This window comes from Rhyacophila brunnea, unplaced genomic scaffold (assembly GCF_057557595.1).
Source record: "Rhyacophila brunnea isolate RB1 unplaced genomic scaffold, BYU_Rbru_1.0 scaffold_3, whole genome shotgun sequence".
NCBI lineage: Eukaryota > Metazoa > Arthropoda > Insecta > Trichoptera > Rhyacophilidae > Rhyacophila > Rhyacophila brunnea.
Window position 1 is genome coordinate 29,368,918 of NW_028232965.1, and position 19,543 is coordinate 29,388,460.

A 19,543-nucleotide genomic window follows, 5' to 3' on the forward strand; every position below is an offset into this window, starting at 1 on the left:
ATTGTTTAAACTATGATATCGTTACTTTCTAATAAAGCGACCGTGTCGTCTGCTTCATTAAAAACTGTCACTGCTCTCAAAAATGGTAATATTTGTATTCGTTCCTTTATTCGCCGCCCTTTGTAATGTTCCGCTCATATGCAACGCATGACCTGCCTACCTCCACGGGACATCACTGATTTTAACCTTATCTACATAGTAATTGAATGAAATAAAAATAACTAATGTGTCTGTGAAAATATAATTTATTTCCTTAGTCCATAATCATCCGTCTCAAATGTTTCGAAGAAACATAAAAAATAATATTTTCTACATAATTCTTTTACTTCCATTACAATAACGCCGTTTTTCCACATTCATCCATCCGCAGCCTTTACATTTGTATCGCCGCTTTTCCACGGTCGTCAGTCATCCGAGATGCGATATTACATTTCGCCGTAGCACAGTTTACGGTGAACTGTTTTATCGGGAAAAGATGGCCTTATAGCATCGAGATCAAAAACATATGCGTTTTTCATAGAACATTGCAGAAAGTAATGTTCAAAACTTATGAGAATCAACAACAACTTTAATTGATACAAATATCTGACCATAACGCTGTCATTATAATCAGTTATTTGATAGTTACGGCTTGATACTTACGAGTACCTACTAGGTTTATATTATAGAGTATAGTATATAGAGTTATATAAATAATACGATATGGTTGTATTTCTAATTTACTCACCTACCTATGTTCTTCTGTCTTTCCCTTTGTATTCCATTGGTTTTTATTACGAATTTTGTAAGCGTTTTATTTGGATATTAATATGATACCAATACTATACGCCCATATATTTACAATATAACACCTCACAATGAACTGTGATACGGCTTTGGTATCGATATCCGGACACAAGTAAGATGCCATCCATGGACTGAAACCGTATGCGGTTTAGATCCGTGTGCCATTTTCACTAAATTTGTAAGTATAAGTGTATGGTATAAACGGATACGATCAAATGCTTATAATATAGTTGGTGAAAATATATTTCTAAGAATAGAAAAGATAAGCTTAGTATGGCACACGGTTCCAAACCGCATACGGTTTCAGTCGATGGATGGCCCATTATACGTTGTCTGTAATGCCATCCTTATAGAAATAGCCACATCCGATCTCGGATCAGACAGTGGAAAAACGGTATAAGCAGTAAGCGTCCTCACTCAACCGATCATAGTGAAATGATGAAGGAAGGAAGGGTTCAATTTTAAAGTAAATATCATTATAGTTTTGTAAACAATTTCTATCGATCGACTAGACCAAATTTCATTATTTTAAAGTATGCAATCGTCCACTCTGGTGTCACACATTGGGTATACTCCCGACGAAATCTCGCAAAGATTTCCGCGTAGATGAGGTCTTCTGGACAATGATGTGACACCCATTTCAATGCTATAAAAACCATGTCGACGTCGCAAAATTTTCTCTCTGAAAAAATATTAGTTGAATCAATACTAATTTTGTATTTTTAGAACATAATATGCATCCCTACAGACCTGGATATGCCATAAGGCTAAATGGACCATAGCTCAGGGGCTTTTAGTTACAGGGGCCCTGCGACCAAAAGATAATTCAATTGACACGAGAAAAGTACCGCCCTGAAAAAAAACCGACCTTTATTATGTGCCACCCTTATGCAACGCATAACCTGCTTACCCGTGCAGGACTTCACTAAGTGCGTTAGTGGTTGGCGAAATGAAGTGTAATTTAGCTGGATCGTAAATACTAATGACAACTATAAGTATAAATAATGTTTGTTAGAAAATATAAACTTTAGATAAATTTATATATAAAATTATCTCACGACCTGAGACAAGAGAAGAGTTTTATACGTCACTTTATCTCACTATATTCGGGTAAATATCTCTAATAATACAACATAAGTAGCCATGTTAAATTGTTTAAACCTTCGTTTTGTAAGAAGCGCAGTTGTTTCGGTGAAGCCACTTGTAAGTTGCTTGGGCCAAAAACTAGCAGTGGAGACATCACACTTCTTCTGGGATTTTTAACCCTTATCATACCGGACCCGGAAATTTCCGTGATTAATGTTTATTCCGTTTAGTACCGGACCCGGAAATTTCCGGTTTTTTTCCGGGCCGTAATTAATTTAATATTTTCAGCCATCTATTGACTTTTTCAAAAAACTTTTGATGCAGTCAAGTAAGCAAAGGTTCAATCCACACTTCTGCATCATTTGTTAGTAGATACTACTATTATCGACTGGAAAATATTGTTTACAAAACATCGTTTTTTTCGGGTGATGTCGCGATTTCACCATTCGTGCTTACGTGTTCATTCAAGTGACAGCTAAAATATTTTATGCCTTTCGCAACAGAATTTGTCACTATTCAAAAAGAAGGATAACAAAAAGGTAAGCTTATATGTTTAAATCATTTCTAGAAATAATTTCCTATGTTTTTGTAAGAATTAAATACTACTTGGAACGTTCATTTTCTAGTTTTTTTCATCTGTCATATTTCTAACCTCAACATGTGTAAACAGTTTTGACGTTTATGTTTATTACATTCTATTTCTAATACTTATAAGTATCTAAGAGTTTATTGTTTTTCCAGACCATTTCTAGCAATAATATCCTATGTTTTTTAAAGAATTCGGAGAATTCCGAATCGGAGAATCGGAGATATTGGAGACAGTTGGCGAGAGTTGGAGATAGTTGCAGACAGTTGGAGACAGTTAGCAACAGTTGGAGACAGTTGAAGACATTTTTAGACAGTTGGAGACAGTTGCAGACAGTTGGCGAGAGTTGGAGATAGTTGCAGACAGTTAGAGACAGTTGGCGAGAGTTGGAGACAGTTGGCTAGAGTTGCGGACAGTTGGCTAGAGTTGCGGACAGTTGGAGACAGTTGCAGACAGTTGGCGAGAGTTGGAGATAGTTGCAGACAATTAGAGACAGTTGGCGAGAGTTGGAGACACTTGAAGACAGTTGGAAACATTTGGTGACAGTTGGCGAGAGTTGGGGACAGTTGGAGACAGTTGACGAGAATTGGAGACAGTTGAAGACAGCTGGAGACAGTTGAAGACAGTTAGAGATAGATTTAGACAATTGGCGAGGGTTGGAGACAGTTGGCGAGAGTGACAGTTCGGATTCTCCGAATCCCGAATTAAATGAATTCACCGGCAATAATAGATTGTCTGGAATATTATCCAGACATACTCTGAAGGTTGCATCCACCGATTGCAAAAAAACAGTATCCATCGCGAGTCTGTGTATGTGCTGTATGCTGCAAGTATGTGCTGCGCATAAGAGGCGAGGAGAGACCAGATACCTTTGTCAAGAGTGCTATGTGCCTCTTCACAAAGGATCTTGCTGGCAAAAATACCACACAATAAATAAATATTGATTGCAATGTAAAAAAATCTGAGTTTTATTCCAATGTCCCCATAAATATATATTTTGTAAGCATTTTAGTACAACACTATGAAATGAAAGATTTTTCTGAAATCATGCCGGTGTGGGAGGGTTTTCTATTTTTTTTTTGCCGGTATTGAAAGGGTTAAGATCTTTGACCACTTCCGCGTATGCAGATGCAGTCACCAGACCGTTCAATTCGCTTAATCGGCTCGTGGCGATCAGTTCAGTAACCCTGGACACAGCCTATGCTCAACAGACAACATTAGAAGTTTTAACGCATTCGCTGCTGAGTAGATAATGAGTTTTTAATTAGCACATTTAAAATGCACGTTAATTACATCGATCGGCCGCCTGGTCATTACGCGCATGTGCGTCTTCAGCGTCCAAAGTATTTATATAACATTATGGTTTTACCCATTCAAATAAACTTGGAATTTAAAACAATCGTGATTTTCAAGGTATAATAACCTACAATAAATAATAAATATTAATGATTTGTATTTCATCATCAATAATTAAAACAGTATAACCACTAACCGCTTCTAAAAGGTAAGTGTTGATTGAAAAAATAATTGTAAATTTGAAAGTATAATTTTCCATTACAATATAATGGGTTTTATGGAATCTAAGACAATCGTGATTTTCAAGGTATATTTATTACCTGCAACAAATTATAATTATTAATGATTTACATGTCATTATCGATAATTAAAACTGTATAAGTGGCTAGCGCTTCTAAAAGTGCATTATTTGTAGTCAAGAGTCGTTAGTGTTGATTGAAATAATTGTAAATTTGAAATTATAAAAGTATATTGCATGGTTAAAAAAATTACATACTTTTAAGCCATACCTACTAGTAATACTGAATTTTCAGTAGATATGGCAACACCAGTCCTCTAGTTACAAAACATCATGAGGTAATTAAAAATATTAATAAATCTATAGGAGAGAAAAAAATAATTATAATTATTACTGTTCGACTTCTATAATATATCGGTCGTTGCGACGTTACAGCCATCTAGGGAACTAAAAAATCTGTCGTTTTTCATATAGTTTGTACTATAATTTTCTAAATGTTTATTTTTTACAAAATAAACATAACAGTGAAGTAGTATTCTAAGCTGCCTCATTGCTACTTTTGTTTCTCGCCAAAAATAAACACTTACAACCATGTTCCGCACACTCTAGAACAGGGTTGGCGAATCTTTTTAGCCCGTGCCAAGCAGTTTTTCAAATTGCAAATTTCAAAATTTTTTAAAGTTTTCTAAAAAAATAGTTTTTTATTAAATTATACAAGTATTAGAAAAGTTTAAAAATTACAATTGAGTTTTTTATATTCTATCTATCATTTTATTTCTAGCTGAATGCATATCTTTTATTCTTTGAAAATTTTCCCCTGTTTTCAAATTTCTCAAAGAGATCGTGGAAGCATTTATTATTAATAAACCGCTCTTCTTTCATATAATATTCTCTATCACTGAACGGTTTTCCATTATTAGATATTATGTTTGAGGCAAAATAACAAACAGTTGTTATTTCTGAATGACTGCCGATAATTAATCTCATAAGGTTTGTTGATTGAATATTTTTATTTTTAATTGCCCGATCCTAAGGACCAGCCTATGCAATTGTATATTTACATTAAACGTAATGATTATTTTTGAAAAGGATTTACCTGCAATTTTGTATGCATGAATTTCGACATTTCCATTTGCGCATCGATTGGTAAACATAATACGAAAAACCGAAGAAAATAAGTATGGCTATGTTACTATTTTTTTTTTATATTATATATAAGTAAGTACTTACTTATATATAATATTAAAAAACATTTTTATAAAAAGAAACACTAAATATATAGGTATAAATTAGTAATTTATAAATGAAATTTAATATTCCCGTGCCATAGGTTCGCCATCCCTTCCCTATATCCACCCAACACGTATGTATAGTATGGAGCCGCGATATGTGGAAGGTCGCCTCCATGACGCTTAAAACGTGTCTGAATAAAAAAAACTTTGCTGCCACACTTTCTTGTCTCGAGATGAAATAGCACGGAACTGATGTAACAACCCTGTACCATGGTACTTATATAAAGAGTTTATAAAATAAAAGGAATCTTGATTCGCTTTATTGTAATTTATCTTTATCGATACTAAATGACATAATATGTGCCTCTGTACCGAAACTCTACAGAAGAAGAATAGTCAGTCGCCATAGCCAATCAGAACTGGTTTAACCAGTGTGCTAATCCTAATTCAATCATCTGAAGCCTGCAGAATACATCTAGGAAAAACAAGGGTGATCGATCTTCGTATTTGGATGTGCAAGTCGAGGGCAGCAAAGGAAATGTGTCTGCTGACGTCGTTATATAGATGTATATCAAAGAGGTCAACGTGAGTCGCTAAAGGGTGGAGTGAATGACTAAAAACCATTCATTTTTTTTTAATTATGTTAAGATAACATTCACTCCATGGAAACCCATATTATGCATCACTTTCTAAATTATAAGCACCTCATAAATCTGTTTTCTCACCTGCCTGCTTCCTCGAAAGAAATCATTTTTGTTGAACGTTGGATCCCAAACAATCTGCAATAGTTTCATGTCAAACTGATTTATAGTCCATGTGATAGGATTTTGAATGTATAGAATTTGCGGTAAGGGTGCATGAGTACCACCTTGATTTAGCGGATTCTTCAATAATTGTTTGCACGGTGTATGACAGTGAATGAATAATTTCTGGTATCTTGTCACATAACATCTTAATAATTTTTGTTGCAATAGATTTTTGTTGTCAAACTTATTTAATATTGATTTTAACTGATAATAATTATTATTATTTGACAATTGTGAAAAGTTCTTCCTATAAATACTTGTAGGGAATATTTTATTCAATAATTTTAATGTAGTCATCTGTACAGCAGAGCATTAATAATTTAATCAGTGTTTAAATAAAAATATATATGGCACCTACATATTATATTCCAATTATATAATATTATTTAAAAGATATCATTCCCTATTGATTTTTTTTAAAGATTTGAAAAACACAAAAATAAATTTACATCATTTTAAAATTTAACTAAAATTCTAACTACCTACTAGTAATTTTGTTTTCTGGTATCTGTCAAAATAAGCATAATGGTATTCGCTATTTAAAAACAAATTAATTCTAATTTATATTTATGGCTATCGTACAGGAATACAAACTATATTCGGTTTTGAAAGTGGTTATGAAAATACATTTCAAATCTATAAAAGGAATTAGATCCACCGGTTAACGGCCCACATGCTCAGCGTAGGTCAAAATGGAGATTTTATGCTATTTTCAAAGCATGATCCTGGACATTCCTTATACGTTGTAGATAATCTATTTATATAATTTTGAAGCCTTATTATCCTTTATAGTTATTTTAAACATTTGATAACTGCATAAAGTATTTTTATTACTTACATAAAATAGTATTCTTTTAAACCTCTCGCTCTAATGTTTTAGAATATAGTCATATTTCGGTACATCCATGTGCAGTGGTGTTAATATTTTTTAGATTTATTAATTTTTAAACGCATTTACAAAACCATTAGTAAAATTAATGTTAACATTATATTATAGTGACATATTTACGATAAAAAATTATATTTTATAATCTTTGTGTTCCCAAATTTGACAAGAATTAGGCATTTTATTATTCAAAAAATGGGCAAGATTTACACATTTTAAGATAATTCTAAAGATACTGATTATAAGCTATGTTTTTGACCATTCAAATATGATAAACATCATACGAATGTTTGCTTTATAATAATTATTGACCTAAGAATAAGGTAGTACTTTTTTGAAATACGCCATTTCTATTGGCATTTCCCAGTGGCTAAGCTACAACATACGGCCGTAGCCATAAATTGACAAACGATAAATGAAGTAGGAAGTAAGACCATAGTAACGCGCGTGTTTAAACATGTACCGTTTTAAAAAAAATCGGTTAGGTAACATACGCAGCTGAAACATCTTTGCAGCAATATTTCTGTTTTTGTACGCGTTTTTAAATGAACATTTTTATAGTGACATCTATTTTCTTTTACCAAAACAATCTGGGAAGACATGTTTTGTAGAGAAATGTATTGTTGACCGTTTGAACCAAAAAAACTCATTGAATCAATGCAAATCAAACATACACAAAATTAAGCTTAACCAAACCACCAGACCCATAGTAACAGCAATAAAACAAAAAACGTGATTTTGACATGATTCGAAAATGTGTAGACATCTAGAAATGATAAAAACGTTCAAAACGTCATGCAGTTGTCGACGCAGTGCGGTTCAATGTGAGGTGACCTTATTGTTGTTTTGGTGATTTTGGCAGATTTTGCCAACTGACAATGTTCGTTTAAAGGTTCAAAATGTGCTACGAGATGGGACCATCAGTCTGATAACATTTTAAACACAAAGAAAAACGACATTAGGTACACACTTTTTCCCGTAGCGGCAGCTAACTGTGACGTCACGTGATAGTCCGCGACATGCACCATAATATATTTCGCGCTTAGTCATTATATTCCTGTTGCCTGGTAGCGATTTTGAATTTCTACTATCGGTAGGTATATGATCAAAGAAGGTAGCAACTCATTTAATGGATTCATAAATGGATTAATAAATTCAAATACCAGTTGATTTGAACACGAAGTACTGGAAATCAGTGATATTGACTCTTTTTTACTCTTTTTTCTTCCGTCTACTGATTGCCCATCAGTTAGAACATAATATGGCCTAGATAAACATCACCTTGACCATTCTGTCTTGCCACTTCTTATTCTTATAGTATTTTTAGCATATTTGGCGTAAATTGTAGTATAATAGTACTTATTATGTTTCATTTTTTACGGAATCAAAAAAATAGTATTTTACCATAGCTAGTACGGTTGGAGACTCTACAGCAGTTACCTCACCGGTTTATAACGTCGTGGGTTCCGGGTTTAAATCCTGGGTCCGCAAAATTCACGTGTTGTTATTCAATGTCAGTTTGGACCCACATTATGAACCTAATTGATTGAGATAGCAAGCTATGTCTTTGACCATTCAAGTGTGATAAACATCTTATGAATAATGATTGCTTTATAATAATTATTGACCTAAGAAAAAGGTAGTGTTTTTTTGAAATACGCCATTTCTTTTGTTATTCCCTAGTGATTAAGCTACAACATACGGCCGTAGCCATAAATTGACAAACTATAATTGAAGTAGGGAGTACAATTATGTTAACGCGCGTGTTTGAACATGTACCTAATCGATTTTTTTTTTTTTTTTTTTTAAACGGTACATGTTCAAACACGCGCGTCAATATCATTTTACTTCCTACTTTAATTGTAGTTTGTCAATTTATGGCTACGGCCGTATGTTGTAGTTTAACCACTGGGGAATAACAAAAGAAATGGCGTATTTCAAAAAAACACTACCTTATTCTTAGGTCAATAATTATTATAAAGCAATATAAAATTCGATTAGGTACATGTTCAAACACGCGCGTCAATATCATTTTACTTCCTACTTTAATTGTAGTTTGTCAATTTATGGCTACGGCCGTATGTTGTAGTTTAACCACTGGGGAATAACAAAAGAAATGGCGTATTTCAAAAAAACACTACCTTATTCTTAGGTCAATAATTATTATAAAGCAATCATTATTCATAAGATGTTTATCACACTTGAATGGTCAAAGACATAGCTTATAATAAGTATCTTTAGAATTATCTTAAAATGTGTTAATCTTGCCGATTTTGTGAATAATAAAATGCCTAATTCTTGTCAAATTTGGGATCACAGAGATTATCAATATAATTTTTTATCGTGAATATTTTACAAAAATTATCTCGTAATAAATTATACTAATGGTTTCATAAATGCGTTTAAAAATTAATAAACGTCAAAAATCGTAACACCACTGCACAGTTATGTACCGAAATATGACTATATTCTAAAACATTAGAGCGAGAGGTTTAAAATAATACTATTTTATGTAACAAAAATACTTTATGCAGTCATCAAATGTTTAAAATAACTATAAAGGATAATAAGGCTTCAAAATTATATAAATAGATTATCTACAACGTTTAAGGAGTTTCCAGGATCATGGTTTGAAAATACAATAAAAACTCAATTTTGACCTACGACGAGCACGTGGGCCGGTAATACAACCTCCACCATGTGGAAGCCCATATATGATCTTGTTAGGATCGAACATGGTTGGCTAAGAAAAAACTCAACGATTTTCGAAACTGTTCGTGATGAGTCAGCGAAATAATTCTAATATACGTTCACGTTTCTATTAGCGGTGGCGGTGGCGGTGGCGGTAACGTGTCGGTTTATAATGTGGTGGATGTGGTGGGTGTGGTGGGTGTGGAAAATTCACGTGTTCTTTTTCAATGTATGTTTGGAGCTAGATATTACCTAATTTATTGAGTAAGTGGCTAACCCATTTCTAGTTAAAAATAAAACCTATACAATCTCCACTTTGGATACAACCAATGATGTTAAATACGGTACAACGTACTTATCTCCATTTACATATAAAATTATAGTCAGATCAATTGTCATAACGGATGTAAGCACCTAATTAATTTATATAAACATTACCTACTCATTTCCAAAGATTTTTCTAATTCGTTTAATAATTGGTAGGTACTTTTTAAAGTTTAAAATAGTTTGTCAATCTTTGAGAGCCGTTGAACTCTCGCCGATGGCTTCCGTGAACAAATACTAAAACCTCGTTCAGAATCATAACACTTTTAAATACTCCGACGAACAGTCGAAGTATAAATAATTAAAAAAGGGTATCACAGAAAACAATGGTTTTGTATCTAAAGTGATTGAGAATGTTAGATGTTTAAATATTATATAACATTTCATAACATAACCATAATTACTTGAATCTGAAGGCGAATAACTATAAATCAGTAAGTGTCAGTTATTATTATTATTAATTATATGAAAAATAAAAGACCTCCATAAATAATGCTGTAAGTAGTAGATATCATTTTCTGGTAAATCGTATGTTGTGTCATTGTAAAAAATCAAATTTAACCATATATAATAATATATTATATTATTACAGACACCCACGGTGGCCGCGCGGCTTAAGCGTTGGACTATAAAGCCGTGGGTCCCAGGTTCGAATCTTGGGTCTGGCAAGTACACATATTGTTTTTCAATTTGTGTGTGTCAGGGTATGGACCTAATAGGTTGAGCAAGTGGCTGACATCCATTTCTCGTAAAAAACAAAAATCTGTCAATACAAAACTCTACTCTATGGAGGCCCATAAGAGACATGGTCGAAATATTATTTAACTGCCAAAAATATTTGAATGGCAACCACCTATCCTCCAATAAACCAATATAATTATTTATTAATGCAGTCTAATCGGTTAGCTTACATGTTTGTGAACTTATTTTAATTTTATAAAAACTGAAAATACGGTCAACTAAAACAGATTCTTTAAATAAAAATGTCATAAGACTCTTAAACGATAAAAAATTCATAAACGGTTACTCTTAGCAAAAATTTTAAATGCCATTATATCATAAAATAATGTGGTAGCCATCGAGATGTTCAATTTATTATATTTTCATTGTGGCATTCAATAACTTACTAATGGATGCAGATTTTGAAGAATCAAAAAGGGCCCTCGAAAATAATCCGGCTGATAGGTATTATATTAGTACATCTAGTTACGATCATACACAGTTCGTTCCTTCGTAAACGGATGTAAGTCTACTTATAATAATAGTGCTTATTGAAATTTCGCGTTCATGTATTTACAACATTATTATCATATTCTATTCACGTGTAAGTTTAAATAATACCACAAACAACTCACATTGCTTATTGTGTGGGTGAAAAGTGAATAATTCTTACACTATGTTTCTATGAAGACGCATTATATTGCAAATTCGCGTTCATGTGTCTTCGGTATTATTGAGATTACAATATATTATTAATTAAATCTGTTTTCTATATAAGCCAATAAAGGATTGTAGTGAGTTTCGTATGTTTTATGCAGAAAGATATTTTTGTTTAGGTACATATTATATTATACAATAATAACAAGAGCGTACTAAATCGAAAAATACAACCATATAAAAATGAATATTCTATATCGATAAGTGGATAGCTTTATAAATCTTTTGATAACACTGCTCTCTTACCATTAGGAGCATACTTTAGACCAGCGATGGTGACACCCACCCATGATGCTTGCTTAGGGGGGAAATAAAAAAAAACTTTGAAATTTGCATGGTATATTTTTAAATTACGAAATGGATTTTTAACAACAATAATCATAACTTGTTTTTTTTAAGAATTACGTAGTCTAGTAGAATAGTCGAGTGGAATTGCCGTTTAACGATATTGTCAATTAGTGTGTTCAGTCTTTAAGGAGTTAGCATAAATAAAGTATCATTTTAGGAAAATGAAGTGTATCTTTGCTGTCTTACTGCTGGTGTCAACTATTGTCACTAAAAGCGCCAGTGCCGCAAGGTATCGAAGTTGTGCTGAAACGGTGACTACTGCCAGTGGTTCCCATGCTCCAAGCGAAATCTGCGCAGGCGATCTAATCTTCGAAGACAATTTCGATAAACTCGACAACGCCAAGTGGGAACACGAAAATACCCTCTCTGGAGGTGGGGTGAGTAATTCATTTTAACTTTTTTCATAAAGTTAAATGTTTATTTTGTAATCATTACGTAAATCCATCTACTAATATACTATAATTACTACGACATTGTACGTACGTATGATATATTTTATCTGTTTCAAATTATTATTGTTTATAGTTATGGTAAGTAAACCAGTTAAAAATGTATCGAAAGCAATCGTACCTGGTAAATAAACTTCATTGCACGATCACCTATAAAAAAACTAACCTACTTACCGACTATGATATTGAAGAAATGATTTAAATATCATCACGACACTAAAGGATCAAATACATTTTGATCACGTTATGCGCTGTCACGTGCTGTCACAGTAAGCTACCGCTACGAGAAAAAAGTGTGTAATGTCGTTTTTCTTGGTAAATTTATCAGAGTGATGCTCCCATCCCGTAAGCACATTTTGAACCTTTAAACGAACATTTTCAGTTAGCAAAATCTGCCGAAATCACCAGAACAATGAGGTCATCACGCGTCAGACCGCGCTACATCGATACCGCATGCCTCAATGAACCTTTTTTATCATTTTCTACATGCCTACACATTTTCGATTCACGTGATTTTTATTTTCGTATTTTCTATAAGAATATTTGGTATATGTTCAAATATTATGTAAGGATGCAATATCGCAAGTAATTTTAACATACGTCCACGTAGAAACTGTTAAAATTTATTGAAATTATGATGAATAATAAATAATAATTCAAAATATGTACTAATACATTAGAGTTGGCACTATCCATCATTGCATTTATAGAGATAGTGATCATTCAAAATATTCTGCGGAATGACAAAACCATAATATACTAAATTTGTCGCCGTACCAGCATGTGCAGCAGAGGCTGATATTTTTTTCCAGTGGAAGACAGAATTTGAAGTAACTTCCGCTGCTGAGTACAGAAGAAAAAAATGCTGAAAATAAGCCGTATAATGTAACTTTCTACATAATATTTTTAATTAACAATATTATACCATTTTTTATTTACTCTATAGAACTGGGAATTCCAATGGTATTGCAACAACAGGTCAAACAGTTTTGCGAAGAATGGAAAGCTGTTCATCAAACCTTCTTTGCTGTCTGATCAATTTGGAGAAGAATTTCTTACATCAGGAGTTCTCGATATTGAGGGATCTCAACCATCTTCTAGGTAAATAAATATATACATTTATATTTATTATATGTATATAACATGTATATACATGGCTTTTTTCTTTAAAAAAAAAAGGTGCCGGAACTCACTTCTTGCCAAACAATTTACCTACTGTAAATACGTCATGTATTTGAATAAAAGTATATAATGATTTCCATGATACCCACATCCTGAAGCGGGCCTTCTACCTATCACAAAGGATAAGGGAGTGTGATGCTCTATAGTAGCGTTTTTCAAATGGTGTTGAGGTAAAATTAAAGGTATTCAGTGTATCAACAAACATTAACCAAAAAATTCAATTACACTTGATTGTTTTTTTTACGATTAGAGCAAATTTGTGATGTACGTTATTTCAATTATCTGGTTGATCCCTCAGGCTAAAGCCCTATCAGCCCCCCCTTTGTGGGGGCCATGGTGATTTCAAAAGTTCAGTCCAATTTTCATCTAACAAATCGTCTCGATTACTTTTCTTATAGTTAGAGTCTATGGCCGAATGTCTTCTTCCACTGAGTCACCACCGATCAATGTATTTCGAATGATCGAAAAATGTCAAATGTGGTCCGACGAGTTTAATGACCAAAAGTGCCGAAACTGTTTTGGTCTTCAACGAAACTCTTATTGGGGTAATAATTAGATTCATTTACGAAAATTCGCGTTCACATTCACTTGAAGAAATGGTGCCTAATAGAATTCAATGCACATATCAAACGCAATAGTTTTTCATGATATGTTTTTTCATCTGAGATGATTCAGGAAAATTAACTTGTAGTATGTAATCGCGAACAATTTTTCAACTAATTGGTTTTGAAACATTAAAAATACAGTGAATAAAGGTGCCGAAACACCCTTCCACTATATAGTCTTCCTACACATCCTGGAGCGGGCAACCTTTACCTACAGCCAACTATAAGGGCAGTTTCATGTTCTATGGAGTGTTCCCCAAATGGTATTCCGTGAGGTAAAATTAAGGGTGATATTGTGTGTATTTTTAGCGATTTTTTATATTTTTCAATTGAACACATGAATTATTGAGTTGTTCGTACTCGATATCATCATAATATTATAAATCACTAATCGCAACCCTCTTTTATGGTAGCCAAGTAACATGCAACCCTTCGCCATATTAGTTAAATAGCCATTTTTATTAGTCAGGAAACACACTACAAATAATTATAAAATAAAATTCTATACTTGAATTATTATTTAATTATATCAATCATCGTATCACATCAAAGTGCATCGCACAGTCACATCTTTCAAAATATTAATAACCTTTAAGTAAAATAGCGTCTCAGGCTACTTTCATTACTATTTTCGCAAAATTGTGATGTCTGTTTATCTCCCCTAACTGGTTGACCCGCCACGCTGAGCCCCCCTAACCCAAGGCCGCTAGAGCCTGAGCATGGGGCCCATGCCTGTCACGATAATTATCATCTCAGTATCTCTATAGCTCAGGGTTCGATTCCTGTAAGTTCACAATATATTTATGTGATTTTTCTCAAAGCCTGGGTGTCTGTGATTGTTTCACTTATATTACTAAATACACTACTGTTTCACTACACTATTGTTATTGGGCCCCTTGGCCTGTTGTAGTTTTATAAAGAATATTAAGACATGTAGGTATACAAATTTTATGATACCTATAGTGCTAAATAAAATAGTGCCGAATCACTGTTTTTTCATCCCGACACCCCACACCTTTCCTTAAAACAATTTTTTCAATATTTCGATCATTAGGTACATAAACTTTGTAACATAATGACAATGCTCATAACACGTTCTGTACTTCAATGCCGGTCTGGCGCGCGTGCCAACCCCCGAGCCGTGTCCGAACAACCCCTGTACCCAGCACCTGACTCGCAACCTATAATGGTTGTCATACGCGCGTCGCCAAAGTAAAAAAAGGCAATATGCTTTCCACAACCACTTAAACTGACTATTTTTTTTCGTTCGGACTTTTACAACCAATTTACTGTTTACAATTTACACATTCTACTTTCACGTGATTCAAAATTATTATGTGTAATATAATATTGATGAATACCGTCCGAAGTGTTGGAGTGCACTTCGGTCAAAAATGGTCCGGATCACCGACCCGGTGCACTCCAGCCTACTATACTACTGAGTCAGTAGTCCAGCGCTCGAAATGGAAAAGTTTACGAACCGGAGCGCTCGAAAATTTTCTGAGGATATTAACATGGTTATCAAATTTTATGGGTATTTTATAAACATAAGTGTGCTAGATTTTTTGTTATATGGCATATCTAGCTCAGACGATCAAAATATTGTAACCACGAGACGGAGCGATAACTTTACAGATTCCACGAACCGGAACGGTGCTCCGGTGCGCACCGGTCCATTTCGAGCCCTGCTACTGACAATAGACTACCGTAGTCAAATTGTACCATGAGTCTTAGAATTAATTGGTAGGTAACCTATTCTAATGTTTGACAACCCACAAGATGGCCCCTGACGTATGAAGTTAAGGGGTTCAACAAACCTTTTTATCTAATGAATAGCACAATAATCAGATTATCAACGATAAACTATTGTAGAATGAATGATATCCAGATGGTGAACTATTCGGATAATATATTTTAACTGGCTGACCTATGCAATAAATTTTGAGAAAAAACCGAAAAATATATTAAAGAAATTTTGTTATTATTGACAGATGCACAAGCCCGACAACGTATGGTTGTGAGCGCAGAGGAACAAGAAATAATATTCTGAATCCTATAAAAAGCGCTCGTCTGCGGACTGTAGAATCATTCCGATTCCGCTATGGTAAAATGGAAATATTAGCCAAGATGCCTGCCGGAGACTGGCTATGGCCAGGTATATACCTTCAAATATTTTTTATCTTTAATAAGGCGGTCCTCGTAGTCGAGTGCGTAAGGTGCTGGCCTTTCTCTCTGAGGTCTCTTTCTTCTTCTCGGTGAGGTCACAATATGTTTATTTGATTTTCTCAGAGCCTGGGTGTTCGTGAGTGTTTCTCTTCTATTACTAAATACATTGCTCTTTCACTACACTACTATCATTGGGCCTTATGGCCCGATGTAGTGTTAAAAAGAAAGAAAGAAATAAAGAAAGAAAGAAAGAAAGAAAGAGAAGAAATATTATTATGTAGATATTCAAGTAAAAGTAAATTACATTACATTACATTACATTACATTACATTACATTACATTACATTACATTACATTACATTACATTACATTACATTACATTACATTACATTACATTACATTACATTACATTACATTACATTACATTACATTACATTACATTACATTACATTACATTACATTACATTACATTACATTACATTACATTACATTACATTACATTACATTACATTACATTGCATTACATTATATTATATTATCAGCACCTCCTCTTTTTGTTATTTCTAACGAGCAGCTTGTAATTGGTTAACTACTAAAAGAAAAAGTCGCGACACGAAAAAGGTTTTAGATTCAAAGGTTGAACCTTAGCGGAGTGTGGAGTGCTTAGCGGACCATGGGGATCTTTAATATTTATCAGAAACATTAAAGGCAACCAAATTGACATAGAGGTAAAAAAAGATTTTTTTTACAAGGAATAGTTTTTAGTCATTCCCAACCCATTCCTTCCAAGTCTTTACACTGGATCAAATGCACATAATGTTTACCCCGTTACATAATACACAATATTATAAATTGTTATTAATAATAATAATCTTTATCCATTTTAGCTATAATGCTTTTGCCTGCATTCGAAAGCTACGGAAGATGGCCATCATCTGGCGAAATTGATTTAGCTGAGGCCCGTGGTAATCGAAGGCTACTTCTGAACCAAGTCAACATAGGTACTAAGCAAATCGCATCATCACTGCATTTTGGACCTTATTCTCAGGTGGATAGCTGGATAAAAGCGTTATTCATTAAAAATGATCCATCAGGATACCATACATCATTTAAGAAATATCAACTTGAATGGACTCCCGGTATGTATACAAAATTTAATAGATATACTATCGAGTACTATGAATATTTCTCCATTGCCTAAGACTCTTAATAAATACGAGATGATTGTTGAATATTATAGATACGTCATAGTAAGATTTATATTATGTTTGAATAGTTGTGACTATTAAAACACTTATATTTCAGATTACATCATGTTCAGTATTGATGGTAAGGCGATCGGAACAATAACCCCACCAGAAGAAGGGTTCTGGAGATATGGGGAATTTGGTGATATTTCGGAAAAACTGGAAAATCCATGGAGATTTGGAAGTAAAATGGCACCATTTGATGAAGAGGTAAATTTAAAGTAAGCCTAATCCTATCCAAACCCCTATTTTAGGGGGCCAAAAATTGTATATCACCATATAATTTATGTAGTATATTATATGCCAGAAATGGCACTTTATTTATGAAATATTATCACTATAAAAAAATACATTGCTTTTCAGTTCTACATTACTCTGAAATTAGCTGTTGGTGGAAATAATTTTTTTTTTCCTGATGATAATATATCTAATCCAGATGAGAAACCTTGGTATAATACATCTCCAATTGTAAGTACGCATAATACAGATAATTTTAGTACAATTTAAACCAGTACAAAATTTTGATTTATAAATTGACTGACTGAATTCAGTTGAAGCTAATTTGACTTGTCTTTTATGACTGCAAAATCTGAAACCTATCTTCTTCTTTTATAGGCCATGAAAACTTTCTACGATCAACGTGTAAAATGGTTGGCAACTTGGGGCTTGGATGTCAACAATGACGCATCTCTTCAAGTTGACTATGTAAAAGTATGGGCACTGTAGAAACTTAATAACCTATTGTAAAGTCACATAATATATATTTATTTTGTTATACCTAAAAATAAAATAATCTTGATGTGAAATTATGTAATAAAATTATTAGAGTTTGCAATCCCAGACAGAATTTTCAAGCCGCGTATTACGGCATTAGTATTTTATCAATCCCGAGATTAAGCAAAAGAAATGAAAACATGAAAGTAAAAAACTATTTAGGTACTGCGGTTCGTATCCGATTTACTGTCCTTCAAACTGTTAAGTCCTGCGTGGTGGTAACTTCTCATCCGGCACCAGTGAGAAGATTATGATTGATATGTTTAAAGCCAATGTCATGCCCATCAGTGGCCAAGGCACGGTTGGTAAGATGGTAAGCACATCTCTCACACGGACGCAACAGAAGAAGACTAAAAAACTAATATAAATTTATACCAAAAAAATTTCATATTTATTAACACTTGCATGACTGACGATTTCGATGGTAAAGTTTAATATTTACGCATATATTTTTCAATTCCAAATTTAGGATATTAATGGTACCTATACTATTGCTATTTCGATATTTTTTATTTAAGTACATACTATGGTTTTCTTTAAATTATATTTATTTACTAGACAAAATGTTTTATTTTACCCCTGGCTGTTCTGTTTTGTCACTGTTCTGTTTTGTCACTGTTCTGTGTTGTCATATTCTGTTTTGTTAAGGAACCGTTATGATCTACTAAAACTGTTATATTCAAACTACGAGATACAACATATTATGTATGCATTTTTAACTAATGCATATTGTACAGTCCTACAAATATGTATCTAAAGAAAGATCAAAAATGGAACTACGAACTACCTACGCCATATTGGAAAAGTCAGATTCTGTCCAGTTGCGAGTTTTGATTGGGTAGTTTTCGACTATTATACATTCTTTAGATAAGTTTGTAGGTCTGTAAGTATGATAACAAAACTTCCAATTTTTTTCAGATACTGTAGGTATAGTGTAGGCCTGTAGGGCATACGGCGTAAGGTATGCTGCAATAACAGATGCAGTATTGAGATATTTAGAGATTTTGACTAGGTAATTTAAATTCCTTATACATTTTAGGATCATTAGGTAAACAAGTCAAAGCCATATAATTGTGTTATATTGATAAAATATATTTTAAGAAGGCTAGATCTGCAGATATACATTGACCTTATGACGGGTTAAAAATGTTGTGATCCGATTTCTGACTAAAATGTCCCCTGTCGCGTAATAGGGCAGGTATACATACATATATGTTAAAATATATAAGTAGAAAATAAAAGATAAAAATCAATCCAATTAGTTTTGATTATATTTTTGAAATTAGGTTATTATATTAATTTTGATCTAGATATTTTCAATCATGTCTCTAGATCACAGCGTTTAAGTTACATTGACCAATAATATCTTCTAATAATAATATAAAATCGGTAATCAGTATTTTT

General features: G+C 33.2%; 2 protein-coding genes across 2 annotated transcripts; one reads left to right on the forward strand and one right to left on the reverse strand.

Moving 5' to 3' along the window:
- Nucleotides 1-1,283: 1,283 nt before the first annotated feature.
- Nucleotides 1,284-9,888, reverse strand: LOC147068197 (m-AAA protease-interacting protein 1, mitochondrial-like). The gene is made up of 4 exons (XM_085952622.1): nt 9,885-9,888; nt 5,950-6,092; nt 3,510-3,656; nt 1,284-1,466 (listed from the first exon to the last, which is right to left on the reverse strand). The coding sequence occupies exons 1-4, from the start codon at nt 9,886-9,888 to the stop codon at nt 1,284-1,286; spliced, it is 477 nt and encodes a 158-aa protein (XP_085808748.1).
- Nucleotides 9,889-11,877: 1,989 nt separating this feature from the next.
- Nucleotides 11,878-18,091, forward strand: LOC147068198 (beta-1,3-glucan-binding protein-like). Its single transcript, XM_085952623.1, has 7 exons — nt 11,878-12,093; nt 13,112-13,266; nt 15,944-16,107; nt 17,006-17,257; nt 17,424-17,575; nt 17,729-17,833; nt 17,981-18,091. Exons 1-7 carry the CDS (start codon nt 11,878-11,880, stop codon nt 18,089-18,091), a joined length of 1,155 nt encoding a protein of 384 aa, XP_085808749.1.
- Nucleotides 18,092-19,543: the final 1,452 nt, after the last annotated feature.

Coding starts and splice junctions, on each gene's coding strand:
- LOC147068198 (XM_085952623.1), top strand. CDS start 11,878: ATGAAGTGTATCTTTGCTGTCTTACTGCTGGTGTCAACTATTGTCACT. Junction 17,258..17,423: donor TCAACTTGAATGGACTCCCG/GTATGTATACAA, acceptor CTTATATTTCAG/ATTACATCATGTTCAGTATT. Junction 17,834..17,980: donor GGTATAATACATCTCCAATT/GTAAGTACGCAT, acceptor CTTCTTTTATAG/GCCATGAAAACTTTCTACGA.
- LOC147068197 (XM_085952622.1), bottom strand. Junction 3,657..5,949: donor TCTTTCGAGGAAGCAGGCAG/GTGAGAAAACAG, acceptor TGTTGAGCATAG/GCTGTGTCCAGGGTTACTGA. Junction 1,467..3,509: donor TAGAAAACCCTCCCACACCG/GCATGATTTCAG, acceptor ATTTTTTCAGAG/AGAAAATTTTGCGACGTCGA.